Source organism: Haliaeetus leucocephalus, unplaced genomic scaffold, assembly GCF_000737465.1.
Source record: "Haliaeetus leucocephalus isolate CR32 unplaced genomic scaffold, Haliaeetus_leucocephalus-4.0 Scaffold964, whole genome shotgun sequence".
In the NCBI taxonomy this organism is placed as follows: Eukaryota; Metazoa; Chordata; class Aves; order Accipitriformes; family Accipitridae; genus Haliaeetus; species Haliaeetus leucocephalus.
The window spans coordinates 3,640,816-3,658,399 of record NW_010973400.1 but is presented as its reverse complement, the minus strand read 5'-3'; the positions used below and the strand labels follow the sequence as shown (position 1 = coordinate 3,658,399).

General features: G+C 36.6%; 1 protein-coding gene across 1 annotated transcript in view; it reads left to right on the top strand.

Annotated features, from left to right (window-relative positions):
* The window catches only part of CD2AP (CD2-associated protein), a 65,864-nt gene that overhangs the window by 32,388 nt on the left and 15,892 nt on the right, over positions 1-17,584 (top strand). Inside the window, exons 6-11 of the mRNA XM_010584308.1 lie at positions 2,203-2,387; positions 6,026-6,134; positions 10,174-10,265; positions 12,569-12,673; positions 15,124-15,160; positions 15,545-15,607. Of these exons, the coding sequence (XP_010582610.1) occupies positions 2,203-2,387; positions 6,026-6,134; positions 10,174-10,265; positions 12,569-12,673; positions 15,124-15,160; positions 15,545-15,607 (591 nt within the window). The remainder of the gene's footprint in view (positions 1-2,202; positions 2,388-6,025; positions 6,135-10,173; positions 10,266-12,568; positions 12,674-15,123; positions 15,161-15,544; positions 15,608-17,584) is intronic.

Below are 17,584 nucleotides of genomic sequence, written 5' to 3'. Positions count from 1 at the left end.
GTCTTATTTTCATAGACGTGAGTACTCTGACATGGAAGATATAAGTGTTTAACCATGTCAGTTGAGAATTAAAACTTGAATTGAATCAAAACAGCCTCAACTTAAAATGAATCCTGGGAAGGGGGCCCTGATTCTTTATTATTTTTTAATCGAACAATAAAATATTTTTAAGGCAGTATTTACATTTAGTCATTCCTTTGTGGCTATGACTGTATAGGTCAGGCAGAAGCAGATGGTCTGTGGCTGAACACTAGTTGAGGGTTGAGTGGTGCCAGGCAAGTGCGTGCTTTACAGGAAATTACTTTGTTCCCTTGAAACTGCACTTTGGAGGCATTCTGTCTATGAAGACCAGTTTGAAGGCCCGGACTTGGGATATGATACTGCTGGAATGGGAGTGTTCTTTGGGAACAACATCTTGACACAAGTTAATCAATGCTTGAAGACAGTTGTGTATATTCAAGGGAAAAAGTGTTTTTTTCTGCGCCCCCCCCCCCCCCCCCCGCCCTTCTTGTAGTAATGTGTGCCCTCATTTACAAGATGTTCAGTATTGATTGTTTCTAACAAGGGTTTGTTCAGAGATAGGAAAAAAAGTCTGGCTTGGATTTTTTTTTTTTTTTTTTGGCAAATTGTGGAAATAATTGCAGTAGTGTAAAACAAGAGTTGTTTGACTTGAGCAGTCCCAAATAGCCCAGTGGCTGTCACCTCGGAGGTCAAGTTCCCTGAGTTTAGTGGGGTCTGGTGAGATGAGTTTACAAATGGGTATGTGTTGGTTTTAACTCCTGAATACTGAGATCAGTGGGACTGAACAGTAATTTGAAGTAATTGTATTTTCTTTCAGTACTAACAGGTTATGATTTTCAGCCCCTCACGCCCACAGGGTTTATATTTAATGCTCAGTACTTTCACAGTCAGGATCTCAAATATCTGCTAGTTCTCTCCTCACTCCTGGAAAACAGTAAATGCCCCATTCACTGAGCCATGGTCTTTCAAACATGCAACCTGGACTTTTTTCATCAATGAAATGTCTAGCTATTCTTCTAGGTATTTAAGAGGGATGTAACTAAGTGAAGAGTAACTTGGTTGAGAACAGGTGAGAAATTGAAGTCAAGAGCTATGTATTGTGTAAGACCTATTCATGGTATTATCAAAGCCCCTTAAATTTATGGTAAAGGGAAGATGCTTTAATTTTTATAGCAATTCCCAGGCGTGCATACACTGAAAAGAACTTAACTGAGAGGCTAAAAGATGTGGAGGCTATTTTGAATTTGGTTTATAAAAGCTGTCTATTTTCATATGACTGTCTCCTGGAATTCTGCACATGGAAATAATCTGCCCATGAATACTAGCTTGTAGGTTTTAACAGATTTGATTGTAACTTAAAAATAAAATAAAAAAACCCCAAAACCCCCAAACCCAAACAAAAAGAACAGTCTTAAAAAGCTCCTAACACCTAAATTAAGTTCTTCTCTGAACTACATTTTTTGGGGGTGGATAGATGTTGTCCCTTAAAACTGGAAAAATACTTTTTCAAAGTATATACTTTGTATATATAGAAAATATTAAAAATACTTGTGTTATCTATCGGTGATTAATCTCAACTATATCTGATTTGAATGCTTAAGTAATTTAAAATAGGTTTTAAGTGTTATCAGATTAAAAAGCTATTTAAATAAATTTGCAAGAAACTTCTGGTATTTTTGATAGTTCATTTTCAGCAAGAGGAAAATTTCACTTTGGTGCTTTGAGAGGCATCACTCTACTACTGAAACACACTGTTTTTTCCTGTGGCTGTTGAAACATGATTGGACTCATTATGGACCTTTATTGATTATTGCTTTCAGCAGCTATAGTTGTGCGAATGACAAGCTTTTAAATGTTGGACTAAATACACATTTTCAGAGAATATGTAAGCAATGTTTCATAAAACTGGAGCCTCTGTGATAATTGAAATAGCAAGAAATGTTAGCAATCTAATGACTTAGTTGCCAGAGTATTCAGTTGCAATACCGGTGTTATTTCAAATGGTCTTATGTTAAATATAAAACTAGAACAAATGTGAGGTATTACAGCTACAATAATGTTCCTAGAAAAGTTGTTTAGCAAGAGCAGTGCACACAGCTGTGTTACTTCCACTTTTTTCCTAGAAGAGCAAATAAAAGATTTCAGATGTTAAAACAACTTTTTTTTTTTTTTTACTTTCAGAGCCTGTTTTCAGTGGTCCTACCTCACCTGTGGCCTCTCCAGGAAATGGGAGTGAAGCTGGATCTGGACCAGCACAACCAAAGAAAATCCGAGGTATTGGGTTTGGAGATATCTTTAAAGAAGGCTCAGTGAAACTTAAGACAAGATTATCCATTAATGAATCAGAAGATAAAAAGCAAGATAAGGTTTGTAGTGGTTCGTATTGTTATTTCTGGGTTTCCTGTACAAATAATTTAAAAGATGTGGCATCTGAAGACATAATATCTTACAGATGCTGAATACGCTGGCCATTTTAAAATTTGTCACTATTGTTCCATAATCGGACCATAATCGTCTTGCAGGGCTCTTGTCTATAAAACAAAACAACCCCCCTCAAACTTCTTTTATGCTAAGTTATATTTAACATTGATTCCAAAAGGTCTATTTGAATGTCTTGGTATTTAAAACATTAGAGAAGGAAAACCAAGCTGATACAAAAACTGTCATTTCAAAGCCATGTATTGTAAGACTTAACTTCACAAACACATCTACAGTATGAAGTCTCTTGTAGTTCTCTTTGTAACAGACTTTATATATAGTCTGGGACAAGACTGTTAAGTCTTCCTATACAAGTTAAACTTGTCCTTTAAAACAAGGAATTTTGGGGGTTTCTTGAGGTTTTTGGTTTGGGGATTTTTTTCAAGTTTTAGCAGATGTTGAATTTGCTGTTGTGGGTGTTGACTGTCATAACCAACGTAAATTACCTTCAGTGAATGCTGCTGAGCTTTTGGCTTTGGTCGTGTCTTGGGTTAATAAGCTACATAAACTGCTGATTGTGTAAGCCTGAAAAATACTGTTCTACAGTTTTGCATCCTCTTTCATTTTCTATTCCCTCCTTTTTTTATGAGTGAGTGGAGAAAAGGAGCACTTCTGCTCTCTGTATCGAATTTAAAGCTTAGGAGAGAGCAGATAATGTGATGATAGTGGAATTACTTTAGTTTGAGTTTTATTTTGATCTGAACCCAAGAGCGGTCTCACCCCTTGGAGGCACAGCAGTGATGCTTAGTCCTTTATCTTGAACTTATGCATCGTTTATACCAGGAGCTTATATATGGATTTTCAGCTTTTGATAAATTAAAGGCAGCTGAGATAATCAGGGTTTCAGTTTTTACTCAGGTGATCAATTCAAGAAAGCTTTTAAAACCTTTTCATCTCTGGGTTGTGGTCATTAAAGCTGTTTTGCTGACTGATTTGCTTTCCTCTGCTGCCATGGAAATAATTGTAATGGTGTAGGGCAAGAGGTGGGGTGAGTGCCTGGGAAAAAGGTAGGGACAGAGCCTTCCTTGAATGTGTTTTCCTTTGGCAGCGGTGCTAAGAGCAGTGCTTATCCACCTATAGACATGGTGTGTGTCCTCCTTGTTTGTGGTCCAGTCAAAACACAAATGATTGAGGAAGTGAAGGTTACGAGTGTGTTGCCTTCTGTTTAAGGCTTGGGGACTGTTACCTCCTGAGGAGGAATGTGTTCAGCTTGGAGAAGAGAAGGCTCCAGGGAGACCTTACACAGTCTTTTCAGTATATAGGTGAAGGGAGACTTTTTGTTGAGGTCATTAGTGACAGAACAAGGGACAATGGTTTTAAACTGAAAGAGGGTAGATTTACATTAGACATAAGGAAGAAATTCTTTATGGTGAGGGAGGTGAGACACTGGAACAGGTTGCCCGGAGAAGTTGTGGATGCCCCATCATTGGAAGTGTTCAAGGCCAAGTTGGATGGGGCTTTGAGTAACCTGGTCTAGTTAAAGACGTCCCTGCCCATGGCAGGGGGTTGGACTAGATGATCATTAAAGGTCCCTTCCAACCCAAACCATTCTGTGATTCTGTGAAGGCACATTGATTTTCCTTGGTTCTCTCCAGGCTTTGTCCCTTCAGGTAGGAGTCTGTGGGATCACTACATCTTCATGTGAATGCTGTTAGACTAGGGTTTCAGTACCTAGCTTTCAGTTTGTTTTCTTGTCGTGTGATTGATCATTCAAAGGCACATTTCCATACTTTCTGCCTTGTAACTTGGGAGTATAAAGAGCCTATCTAGAATATGTTCAATTAATACAAAGTCTGCTCAGACATTTTTGAGTTGTGTTATTTGACTGTGTTTAAAATATGTTGGCACTCTGTTTTGTTGTTCGGCTTGTCTGGAAAATTGTTGTAGGCCATTTCTCAGCAAGAGGGGAAATGAAGTGAGAGAACAGTTTTGCGTAACTTAAAGACAGTGAAATAAACAGTCGAGTTTAGCACTTAATATTCTACTTAAGCTTGTTGCCAAAGTCATCCCAAAGGTGGACAGACTTAAGAAAAAACATGGAGAACCCTAGGGACATAATTCTCATTAAGGTCTTGTGGAAATGGATGGCTGCTTTGGATTTGTGCTGAACTCTCTTTGGAGTTAGATGGAGGGATGTCTGAAGGACAATCTCAGTCTTTAAGCCAGTAAGAAAAAAAGCTGTCATCGGGGAAACTCTAGAGTAGAGAGGGCTTTTTTTTTTTTTCCCTTGGGTAATTCAGAGACTGTTCAGCCCAGGAAGGCTGAGCACTGATGTATCTGAAGTGCTCAAGAGTATATATGCTCCTGCAGGAGATAGTTTCAGCTGGTCCCCAGCATCCTGCCCTGTGCTCAGGCTATTTATACCCCGCCTGCCTAAACTTCCCCTCGTCCTTCTAATTGCATCTTGTTTTAGAAGGGGGAAATGTAGAGAACTATTTCCATGTTGGACTTGTTTAATCTCATAGGTGGGTTATTTTAGTGCTTCCTTCATATAGCATTCTGGAGCGAGCTAAATTGCATATGTATTCCAAGAATGTCCCAAGTGACTGTGGCTTCTTCTATGGTATGTTAGAAGTACCAAACACCAGCCCAGAGGCATCACCTGGTTTTAAGGAGAGTAAATCTAGTTTCTTTGACAGTAGAAAGCCTGTGAAGTTTAACTGTAAATGAAAATGAACAGAGTTACTAAAGGCAATGGGATTTTTCACATCAGTAACACTATTAGGGCTGCTCAGGTAAGTACTGACTGTGAGATAGTATTCTATGATTGTAGCTTATAGGACTGTGAAGAAGTGGATGCAGCTGAAGCTCTCTGAATCTTCCTGGCAGCTCAGTAAGTCTCCTGGGAGGTGTGTGTGGAAAATAATATGTGTGTATATTATATATAATGAACAATTGTTTTAGTTAGATGTTAACTCTGAAACTTGTTGCTGGTTACGATGCCTCTGTGGTTTTTTGGTTCAGCAGAAATCTCTAGTGACACTTAGCTGTTCTGTTCTGTATGAATTGCTAAGAGTGAAGGGAAGCTGGGATGGGTTTTCGTGTGTTCTTACAATTGTCTGAGTAGTTAAAATCTGATTGCTTCTTCAGCTGAGGTGGTGTATGGCTACTGAATATTCCAGCTTTATTCCAGTGCAAAGTAAGTGTGGTCAGCGAGTTGCTTTCATCAGAGCTGTTAAATAACTGCTTCTGTTCTGTGCTGGAGGAGGCAATTTTCAGGATACTGGAAGAGTAACACTTGGAACTGCTGAAACACGATTGCAAAAATATATCTGGCAATGTCCTGAGATTGGCTTCTGGTTTGAAAGTTGTGCTCTGTCTTTAATCAGTGGACAAAATTCTAATTGCAGGGGCTGTAAACAAGTAATGACAGCAAGTTAAGTACTTAATGGGAAAGCTCAGTGATGAATTTCTTGGAGGTGGTCATTTGCATCATCTCAGCTAGTAAAAACCCGAGTATGTTCTGTAGCCTAATAAAAATTAAAACTCAAATTTTTGTTAACAAAGTTCTTTTTCATTCATATAGCCATTACCTAACCACCCCCCTGGAACAAAGCTAATTAATTTTCCCAGTACAACAAAAACTGAAAGCTCATCAGAAGTAATAAAATCAGAAGCTGAAAGTAAACCAAAAGGTAAGGCTGATAGAAATTTACATCTATTACTTGGTAGTCCTCTCTAGAGAAGTATTTGATTGTCAATTTTTTTGTGTTAAAATCTTAAACTGTTGTGTATACTGGGTTGTTGTGTAGTGTTCCATACCTTTGAGGAGTTATGCAAACGCAAAAGAGTCTGAAGGAATTTTTGTTTGCATTTCTGTGGAAAAGAAATCAAAAACACTTGTAGGGTTGTATCCCAGAACAAAATAAGTCTGGGGTATGAAGTTTTATTGCAGCAGTTCCTTTGCATTAATTTGCCATGTTTACATGCTCAAACTGACTGACTTTCTGCCTAGTTTTTAGTGTTCAGATGGAATGCTGGAAATCTATTGCTATGGAACAGTCCCCTAACTCAATTTCTGTCCCTAGATTATAGAAGTTACTTTCTAGGCTCAGGATTTACTGTGGAGTTGCTAACGTGCTGTCGTAACTGTATGCAAAGTTTCTTGCATCAGAAAGTTGGTGCTTATGTTTTGTTGAAGTCTGTTCCCTAGATAATCCAGTTCCATTATGGTTCTGTTTATAATAACTTCTTTTTTTTTTTTTTTTTATCTTGAAGAATTTATGACTTCATTTAACTACCAAATTGCATAGTTCTATCTAGAGAGATATTTTTAAGTCAACCCAAAACATCTTGTAGGAGTGCCAACCCCATATAAAAAATTAACTTCAATTATGTCATGTGTAGAGAGCTCATTTCACCTGGTTCCTGAGCAGACATTTTTTTTGACTTCTGTATTGTAATTTCAGGTATATTTTTGTTTTATGGGCAAGTACCTTATTTTGGTGTAAGTGGGTTGTTTTATATAGAATGCACAATTTGCAGAAATAAGAAAACTGCAACAAACAGTTGACTTTTTACCTGTGTTCAGGCGGAGTTAAGAGGAGTTGTGTAATCTGTCACAACAGGGCACTTGAAATGGCAGGTTTGTTAGTTGGAGCCCTAGTTTATCTGTATGTATAGCAGTATATAGGGCATTCCTGCCATTTTAGCCATATTTTGGCTTTATTGAATTGGATAGCTATAAATAGCATTACCATGTTTACAAACAGCTAATTACTGTCAAGAAGTGTTTGATGTAATGGCTTGAGAGTAGTTAGTACTTAAGTTTCGCAATTGTAAAGCGTATATCAAAAGTTTATGTACCATGCATTCGATGGAAGTTGATGCTTACTTGCAACTTTGAAATCTTTACTAAACTTCAAAATTGGGATAGTCTTGGGATCTTGCTTTTGAACCATTCCAGTGCTATTGCTGGAAGAGCCAGGAAGACAATGTGCAGCCCTGAACACTGTGAAATTCGATTTGTCTAAAACTTTGCATAAAAATTAACTCTAGTCTACTGAATGTGAACATTCAGTATTGAACACTCAGAATATTCAGTATTTAGCTCTTTTTCATAATTTCACGTGCGCCTTATGCTAGAGGCATAGAAATTGGACTAATCCAGTAGCCGTGCTAAGTCTCTGCTCCCCAGAGAAATTAACACATCAGAGAGGAACTTAAATATAGTAGTAATAGATGCTGTAGGAGAACATCAGTAGATAATACCGATAGACACTATTTACGAACATTTTGTAACCTTTGGAAGAAAACTAAGCTTTCTTCCTTACTGTTTTTATTTTAATGTAGGCCTTATTATAGTTTATGTATATCATCCTCAGTTTTGAGAGAGCAAGATTAAAATAAACTGTTCAATATGTTAGCAAATAAACAGAGATCTCTAGAATGTTTAGACTAGTGTGGCTTATTTTGGTGTGGCTCTGCTATTTCTGGAAAGCTTGTTTTGGGCTTGTGCAAGTATGTAAAAATATTTTGTTTTTAAAAAAAAATAAATCCCAATTTGACCCCTCTTTCCCCTCATTATGTTAGTATACAACATCTCTGATTCCTGCTACTGTATTCTTAGTCCCGAGTCTTTGGAAAAGATTCAGTTTTAAACTACCTTTTATTAAAAATATTTACTGAAGTTCAGATTTACTGTTTTGTAAATGCCCTCATAGATTTAAGTGCTGGAAATTTAAACTGGACTCCTTCATCTTAACTACTGGCAGAGTATCAGGCTCACAAAATAAGATGCTGAAGTGGCAAATTGAATGTACTCTTAACATCCGTGGCTGGGTTTCTCGGGTCGTGCTGATTGCTGGGGTTTGCAGCCTCCACATATGGGGAGCTTGGCAGGGTGCAGGGTTCCCTGTCTTCTGCCTTCCTGGCAGCTGGAGCAGAGTGCAAGGTCCCTGTTCTGGCATGGTTTTCTGTCTGGGTGGGACTTGGTGTATGTAAGGAGGGGAGAAGTGCTTGAGGGAGGAGGAGGAGAGAAAGGAAGGATTCAGTAGTTCAGCTGTACTGACCAAATCCCCAGGCAGTAAGGAAATACATGTATTTTTACAGAATCAAGTTGTATAGAAATGTATTCCACTTGTGTTGCACTTACTCACTACTAATGAATAAAATCCCTGAATTTGATAGATATTGGTAGTGTACCTGTTGAGTTTTTTTTTTTTTTTTTGGTCATTGTGGTTTCCTCCCCTCTGCCCCAGACCTGGATTTAAACATTCATCTTTTTGACATGGTTCTGCTTATTTTTCGGTAATTCTTCAAAAACCACAATATAGTCAATCTATAGTTGAGCATTTTTGATCATGAGATGATGGAGTAAAATAATGCAAGTTCTTGTACCTAGGATTACTCATGTGGTTACATATCTCTATATATCTCTATACTTATCTAGATATGTATCTATCTCTTAAGCTTGGCATACTTTTGCATTTAGCATAGTGGTTGGCACTGACCAAGGTAGATTTTTATTTAAGAATACAATTTATGCATTTTTTTTTAGCTAAAGATTTGTATCTTGATTAAACAAAATGCAACAACAAAATGATTCAACTGCAACTCACGTTTTCTTACCATCCAGCAAGAGTTAGTCATTAACAAGTTGACTTACAGACAATCCTAATGAGGACTTGATGTGCTGCTGTCTAACTGGGGGTTGATGCAGCTGCTCACCTGTGTGTATTATCAGTGCCAAATACCTGATAGGTTATGGCAGCATGTTAGAGTCCTTTTTGTTTGTTTCCTCTTCCTTAATTTGTCAGATACAGAAATCCAGCCTTTTAATCCGCTAAATAATTTTCAGCGTGCTGGGGTTAAAAAAGGTGCAAAAAATGCTTTGCAATTAAGACTTCTATGTAAGGTATTTTGGCCTTTCTCATGTTATTTTTATTCTAGCATTGGAAAGTAAAGTAAATCGTCCTGCTTTTTCACCTGAAATTATCTCAAATTTAAATGGATTAGTTATTGAACTGTACCAAATGGAAAGAAAGGAATTATTCTTTCTACTTTTGCAAATGAGGCTGTAACTTGTCTGAGTTGGTCACTCAGACGAGCTCTGGTTTCAGGTGCTTAGCCAAGGAATTCCTTTGCTTCAATTGCTTGATTTCACTGCAGAATTTCAGCAAATGTGTTGCTTGAGTACTTGAAGTTTCTGTAGTTGTAGCTGTTAATAAATTATGTCAACGTGAAACAATTGCATGTATTTAATTAGGAATGTAAATTTGAAATTTAGTTTAATTTTGAGATCATAAAAATCTCATATAAACTCTCAATAAAAAACTTGAAACCATTTTTCTGTAAAGCAGCTCAAAATTGAATATATAATGCTATGGGGATGGTTAGATAGGCTGTTACAAGAGAGGAGGCTCCTCTCTTCTCCCTCTGAACTCAGAGTACCCAAATTAAGTTGCTGTTGTGGGTAAAAATGTTTTAGAGCTTAAACTACTGACTGCACAAAGATTTCTTTCCATCACGCTGTAAATGTATGATTTTATTTTTCTTGTGATATGAATGGCATAGTGAACATCTGTAAAGCAGTCTCAGATGGCTGGTCTAGAAGGGAAGTATGACTATAGTGTTAATTTCTGAGCTCTCCTTTCACACAGCACAAGTGAGCTGGTATTATGTATGTTACTACCCATTGTATGAAATGTAGTTAATTGTGCTGCTTTGTTTCAGCCAAGGAATATTGCAGGACAATATTTTCCTACGAAGGCTCAAATGATGAACTCAGCTTTAAAGAAGGCGAGATCATTCAAATAATCAGTAAGGTAAGATGTTCGATCTGCTGTAACAATTTTATATAGCTTTTGTGGATTTTGTGCAGGTAGGTAATGTGGAAAATGTGAAAGCAGGAGAGTCTGTTGGAGTGAATATTCCTGTAGACTGATTTGTCTCATGTGAGGGTCAACTCTTCACTCCTACACTTGGTGGAGATACAGATGTCCTTAAAGATCATTCCAGAGTGGGAAGCTATCTTATATTCGTCACAGGCCAGTCGGATCAGTATACACCCAGTACCAAATGCCTTTTCAGTGAGGAAATTGGAAAAGCTTTGCAAACAGCCCTTTTACCTTCAGAACTTGTACTTTTTCTCTGGTGATATATCAGGCTGACCTAGAGGTGGTGGTTGGAAGTATTACTGTGTTAAAAGGTGAGAAATTAAGATTTGTACTTACTGATTTTGATCTAGGTACTATGAAAAAAAAAATGAGCAAATGTTTTCAGTAGGAGAATGAAGTCCAGGTGTTAAGAGATGCTTGGTATTTCAGAATAACCATACAGAATTTAATTATACTGTCTGGCTCTTTAGAGAAATGTGATTATTTAGTTGAATGTCCTTATTTGTGTTGAATATTGAAAACACCTTTTTCAAAGGTCATCTTGTTGCAGAGATGGTTTTAGACAAGAAATGAACCTACCCATACTTAATTTCCCTGCAGTATTCTGCAGTCTTTTGTTGGTTTATATGCTGCTATATTAAGGAATAACAACTTGCCTAAAAGAAGTGGAAAGTTTCTTTCTTTTTTTTTTTGTCTTCAGCTTTTGCACAGTTGCAGAAGAAAAGAAACACTTTTTTCTTTAGGAGGATTTTAAGTTTATGGAAAAGATGGCTGCTTTTCTTAATACTGCTAATATCCATTTTCTTGTTATTGACTAATTACAGTGGAAAAGAGTAGTTGTGGAAGGCACTTTTTAAAATGCAACGGCTCTTGCCCCCCATCTTCACTGAACCTCTTGCCTCTGTGTCCTTTTTAAACCAATGGTCCAAACTGGAGTGAAGAAGAGTTATCCAGAGCAGAGCTCTCCCTCCAAAATCATCTTCTGAAGTCTGAGTAGATTAATATAACTTTCAGGTGGCTGCCTCAGTCTGGGGTTTTGATCTTGCCAAGTGTTAAGGTATTTTTCTTCTACCACATAAGTTTCATGTAAAGCCTGTCCCTGTTGGCCTTTTCTTTTCAGTTTGTTCTGTATATGATCATTTTTGATAGAGTTTCTCTGACTTTGTAGTATACCTCAGCACTGGCTAAATGAAGTTTAGCAATAGATGCCTTATCCCATTCATGACTGCACACTGTTCAGAAATCAGACTCTGTAGTACTTAATTGAAAGGGTGATGGAGGGAGAAATGAAAGACAACTTTAGCAAACTTATTTTCAGCACTAATCACCTATTCAGGTCTTTTTCCTGCCAATTCCTTCTTCAGTTTAATGTAGGGTGGGATTTTTTTTAAATTCTTTTATATTTTATTTTTCCTCCTCTCCTTTACCTGTTCAGTGTCTCAGCTGAACTGATTGCTGAATTGTCCTTGTTTTGTGCTGAACTTTGGCATGAACTACTTAGCGCTGCTAACAGCGGCACATTATCAGCAGTGATCCACTTGGACTTGTATGCAGGAGTGACATCTTCAGTATTTTGGATCTGAGGCACAGAGGAAAGTTGTTATTTATGCTGCTAAAATATTCAAATAACATCATAGTTTCTGTTATGGACAAAGTAAGGCCTTGGTCCAATAAGATCATGTAATGGATTTCTCTGCCACTGAATTAATTCTCTGTTTTGATTTGTTTTTCTTATGTCTTATTGTGGTTATTTTTTTCCCTCAGTAGGGTATGTGCTCTTGCATCTTCACCCTTTTCACAGCAGTGGACCTGATCAGTCACATCAGAATCATTTTTATTTAGTAGAATTGTGTGTTACTCCAATGACGCTTGAAGTATTTACTGAATAAGTTGCCGGTCAAGGAAGTTGAGAATATTGAATATTGTGCATTAGGTCATAACTGGGTTTATGTACTTTCCTTCCCTTTGCAGATCTTATCCTTATACCCTTATCTTATATATGACGTAATATCATTTCATCCTGCTTTTTAGAAAACAAAGTGACCAAACCTGATCTGTTCTGTAGCTGTTGCCTTTTGCTAAGGTGGCCAAAGTATTCCTCTTATAAATGTGATATTTCAGACAAACAATTATTTTATATTGTGGGTAAAAGCAAAAACATTGTTCCTGTAACTGTATTTGTTCTGGGGAAGAAGTAAATATTGATTGAAATGTTCTGTTGTTTCTTTTAGGACACTGGAGAGGCAGGCTGGTGGAAAGGAGAACTCAATGGTAAAGAAGGAGTCTTCCCAGATAATTTTGCTGTTCAAATACAAGAGTCTGATAAAGACTTCCCTGTAAGTTCTTGCATGTATCGTTTAGTATCACAAAAAAGTATTGATGGAAATGCAAAGAATAAAAGACTTCACAGCACATTATGCTGCTTAAAATATTACTACTAGTGTGGCAGTTTTTGACTTTTATGTTGAAATAGCTATATCAAAGAAGAAAGATTTAAAGGTTAATGTTTGTGTTTAAACTTCTTAAATATTAAACTGAAGCATGCTTTTTGAGATTAACTGTAATTAATGAGGATGATTAGGCCATATAGAAAAGGATATAGTTCTGATAACACGCTGTTACATGTAACTGATTACTGAATTAAACCCTTACTGTTTTGAAAGGAGATAAGCGGTTTGTCTCTTCCATCTGTAGTCCTGTAAGTAACTGTAATTGCAAAATGCTGAGTGACCCCTGTGGGACTGACTGGTATTTTTCCATGTTAAGACTCGCCAGTAGGTTGCAGTGCATGAAGGATAATCTTTGGGTGGGATCTAGAAATATTTTTTTACTATCTCATGTGCTAACTTACGTAAATTCATGTTTTCATGTGGTACTCCTTGGTCTTGAAATTTTGGTTCTTATTTTATAATTTTTTTGTTGAGATTAGTGTGATGTTTTGGTTTTGACAAGTTTGTGTAGCAAAGATATGTTAATTCACAAATGTACCTCATCCCCAGATGGGACAGATTCAGCTCCAGATCAGGACATCTAAATGTTGAAGCCTATATGTCAGTAGAACAGTTTCAGAGTTTCATAATTAGTGCCATTTGGTCTGGAATTGGAGACATTGACAGGATTGCTAGTTACAACCTGACAGATAGTTATTAACTTAGCATTTAACCTCAGTTACCTAACATGCACAGAAAGTCCAGTTACTTCAAGTCAGTGTTTTCTTTTCAAACTGATTCTCAGCTTTGCAAGGATGGCATAAATGCTGTAACGTATGGCTGACTCAATTTGAGGGGTGGGTGGGTGGTACCACTCTTATGCAATACAGAATTGATCTCTTGAGGAAGAGGAAAAAAATTATTCTTTTACCATAAACAATGTTTCCTATAGACAGAGCTTGCTTTGATCCTTTATTCTGCTCTGTATAGTGTGTCTCAGTACAGGGAATCACCTTGCACTGAGCAACTTTGAAGTTCAAGGCATTGGGCGGCTGATTATTGTAATCAGCTATTTGATACCGACTTAATAAAAACACAGTTCAGAATCATATAATGGCAAGTTGATGCTGAACTCTCAGTGTAATTGCTTTTGATATAGGCAGCAGTGCTGTACAGCTGGGTAATGTATTTGCTTTTTTGGGAAAGAAAGAAAATACAGTCTTGTTACTTAAGTTCAGTAGCGTTTGTCTTCTCTGAAACTAGAGAAAGAAATTTAATATGGGTTTTCATGCTTGCTTAATTACATTTCACTTGTCAGAATAAAATCTTTCTGCATTAAGAACTTATTCAATAGTGGTAGGGGCACAGAATTGAAATCTGTCCATAGCAACTTTTTCAAAAATACCCACTACAAGGCATTTTTGGAGGGGCTATATTAGACTGAGCCCAAATGGTTTCAGCAGTGTTTGTATAAAGAAGAAGTGTTTTTGTAGGCTTTTGTGACTGTTTTATCAGTGAGTCTTGTCCTTAACACAACCACAAAGATACCTCTTCTGGAGATTCTGAAGATGAGGTTGCTTGAGACATCTGTCCTGAGAGGTGCCAGTATTCCTTCAACAGGAGAGAGATTCAGATTGAGTTTTACCAGTTTAAGGAAAGTGATGAATGACTGCATTTTAAAATAGAGTTATTTTCAATGTACTAATTGTAATACTTTGTAAATTTTTAATGGCTATAGTTTGTCCAACTCTCCCACTTGAATATACAGTGATAAGGAAACTTAAAACAATGTTTTTCATGCAACTGCAGTGTTTGTTGCAAATGCTGTGAACTATTTTTTTTTTCTTACGTTGCTGTAATTTAGAAGTCAGTTGAAACGGTTCTTCTGATATTTAATTTAGAACTTTTTTTTTTTTGTGAAAGTGACCATTTTTGGTTCAAAAATTTACCTGATTACTCTTTTAAACTTGCATTGTACTAACTAAGATTGAGGTTTACGTGTTGAAATTAAAATGGGTGCGATCAGAGCAACTCTTCGGGCTGGAAAAGATGTAATTCTTAGGTTTTAGTTCTTTGTACCTCTACTGCTTATGCATGTTGCTGAAGCACTGATCTTATTTGAAGAAACCTGCGTTTTGTTCCTGTTTTTGCAACTGGTTGTCCAGGAGATACTAGAGGAATTACTCCAGTTCTGTTTCCTGTCTGTGAATTGATTGCCTCCTTTGTGAAATACTGTGAAATCAGCTAGTAAACAAGCTAGACATTACAGTATGCAGAAAAAACCACAAATAAGTCTGTCTTTGATAGAGAATATCTGTCTGCTTATTTATTTGACTTTTTTTTTTTTCCCCACCCAGAAGCCAAAGAAACCTCCACCTCCAGTTAAAAGTCCAGGTATGTAGTATATGTATGGTGGTACGTGTCTGAGGAAATATTAAATTTCAGAAGCAGTGCATGACCTCAGAAGAAAATTCAGAAGTAGCTTTGTATTTCCTAGTAGTGTAGCCACCCATAGTCGCAGTTTAAGGTTACTTTTTATGCTTTATGTATTTTTCTGCTGCTATATATTTTTCAAAATTATGATGGAGCCTACCTACTTTGGAAACATTTTAATACAGGCCTACCATTTTCTGGGCTTAAATGAGTGTTTATAGCTGTATTACACTCCTTGCAAAGGAGAAAATATAAACACAAATTGGTGTACATCATATTTTTAGTTAGTGACTAAGATAATTAAAGCTCTTTGAGAAATGTCTGTCGTTTGTTTTTTACATTCAGCTCCAAAGCCTGAATTGCCAGCTGGAGACAAGAAACTCCCTACTTTGAGGCCTGAAGAAAAAGGTGAGACCAGTTTTCTTCATAGTGAATTTCAGACTATGCTCTTGTAAATGAGTTACAATTTGTAGCTTGGCTGCTTTGTGCATTAGGCACCTATTTGAAAGACTTCACACAGATTCTCTTGATATCATCTACTGAAGCTGTCATGTCTGTGATGTTATGGAAATGTCTTTAGAGTGATTAGAAGAACTACACTTCTATGAAATGTGTATTTCTTGTTATTGCATTACATTCTGAAAAATGTTGATTGCACTGCATAATAACATAGTTACTATTGAATTAATTTAAGTATAGTTCTGTGATAGTGACTACAGTTTGAATAGCAATAGTAAGTTATTAGAAATGAAAACATTTGCTGCTGCTTCTGAATGTTTTGGCCAAAATCAGTCTCTGATGGAAAATATTTTTGAAAGAAATACACACGCTCCTTAGATGGATGTTACAGTCACAGTGCTCAGAAATTGAGATTTCTTGTCCTGTTAGTTCTTGCTCTATTCCATGTTTTTCCAGTTCCACAGAATTTAGAGATGCTTACCACTTTATTCTTAAAATTTAAAGGATACCTTTTTTTTCAGAACAAAAGGTACTATTATCACCCAAACACATTTCTAAAAGGCTTCTTTTCATATTTGAAAAACTTGCCAAGTCAAACTGTTAAACTGTTTTGATTGTGCTTAAAAGGTAGAAGCTTAAACAAACATGCTGGTTGGGTCTTAAAGAAGAAATTCTGATGTTACTGCAGCTCAACCTTATTACAGAAACATACTCTGTTCTGTGAGTAGTGAACTGTGGCTGACCATGGCTAAGCAACATTTCGACAAGTAAGCCTGCTCGATGGGTTTCTTGGCTTCCTTGGGCAGTTTTTATAGCCCACGTTTTAAACAAAGCATGTTCTTGGGTGTTTCATATGAAGGATACTTGTTAAAATCAGCTATGTTTCCTCTGCATGTGAGCAAACCAATTATTTTTATCTGTTGAAACAGTATTTTCAGGTGTGAATTGAGATCAACTCTATGACTAGGAATTTTGATCACTTGGCTCTTTATAAGTTTAAGTTTATTTAAACTGAAGTTTAATTTTAGACTGGTTCTGTTTGTATTATGGTGTTAACCTTTGCATAGTTGAGCCTCAACTGTTTATGGTGGAATATAGGGAAAAAAAAAAAAGAGTGACGCCATCCAAAATGCTTAGGAACAAGAAAGCTTCTGAAAAATTAAGTAAGGTGGAGAACTGTCCTTTACTGTGGTACAGGAAACAATGGAGGAAAAGTTTGTCTTGTGTTCAGTTGAAGGTCAGGTCTTAAAAGTTGCTTATTTAGGTAGCGGTAGTGTTTTACTAGAAATGCCCATTTATCAGTACAGTTTTACTTGTGGAAAAATAACCATGTTGATATTAGTGATTAAATTCATTAAGTATGAAATTGTACTGTAATTAGTTTTCAAAGAAAATACTAATTGAGCAGCTCTAATCACAAGCTATCAAGCCATGTAATTTTTTTATGCCTATTTGGAGACTAATAATTGCCTTTAATTGTCATAAAAAGATTGATCAAAAATTAAAAGCAATACTCATATAAGTATTTCTGTGTTTATAGTGAAGGACACTTAGTGGTATCACATAGAAATTTTTGTCCAGTGTAAATGTCTTCAGATTAGTATTTTTATTTCCATTACTAAACTGCTCATTTTTAGCCAACCCTTTTATTTTTCATTGCGGAGCAAAATCCAAAAAAGAGGCATGCCGTTTTGTCCAGCAGAATTGTCTGACTTCTGTGCTCATGGTGAATCTTGACCTTTGGTATTAACTTCTTCCACTTAGCTGTGGATGGTTTTTATATTCGGATTTTGAGTGGGAGTAACTGAAGGGAAAACTGACAGATGATAATTCAGGAATACGATTTGATGACAGCATTTTTTCTGACCTGTTTATGAACTCACTTATTGTTAAAAACAAAAGGCTTAATTCTCAACTTGTGTTCAG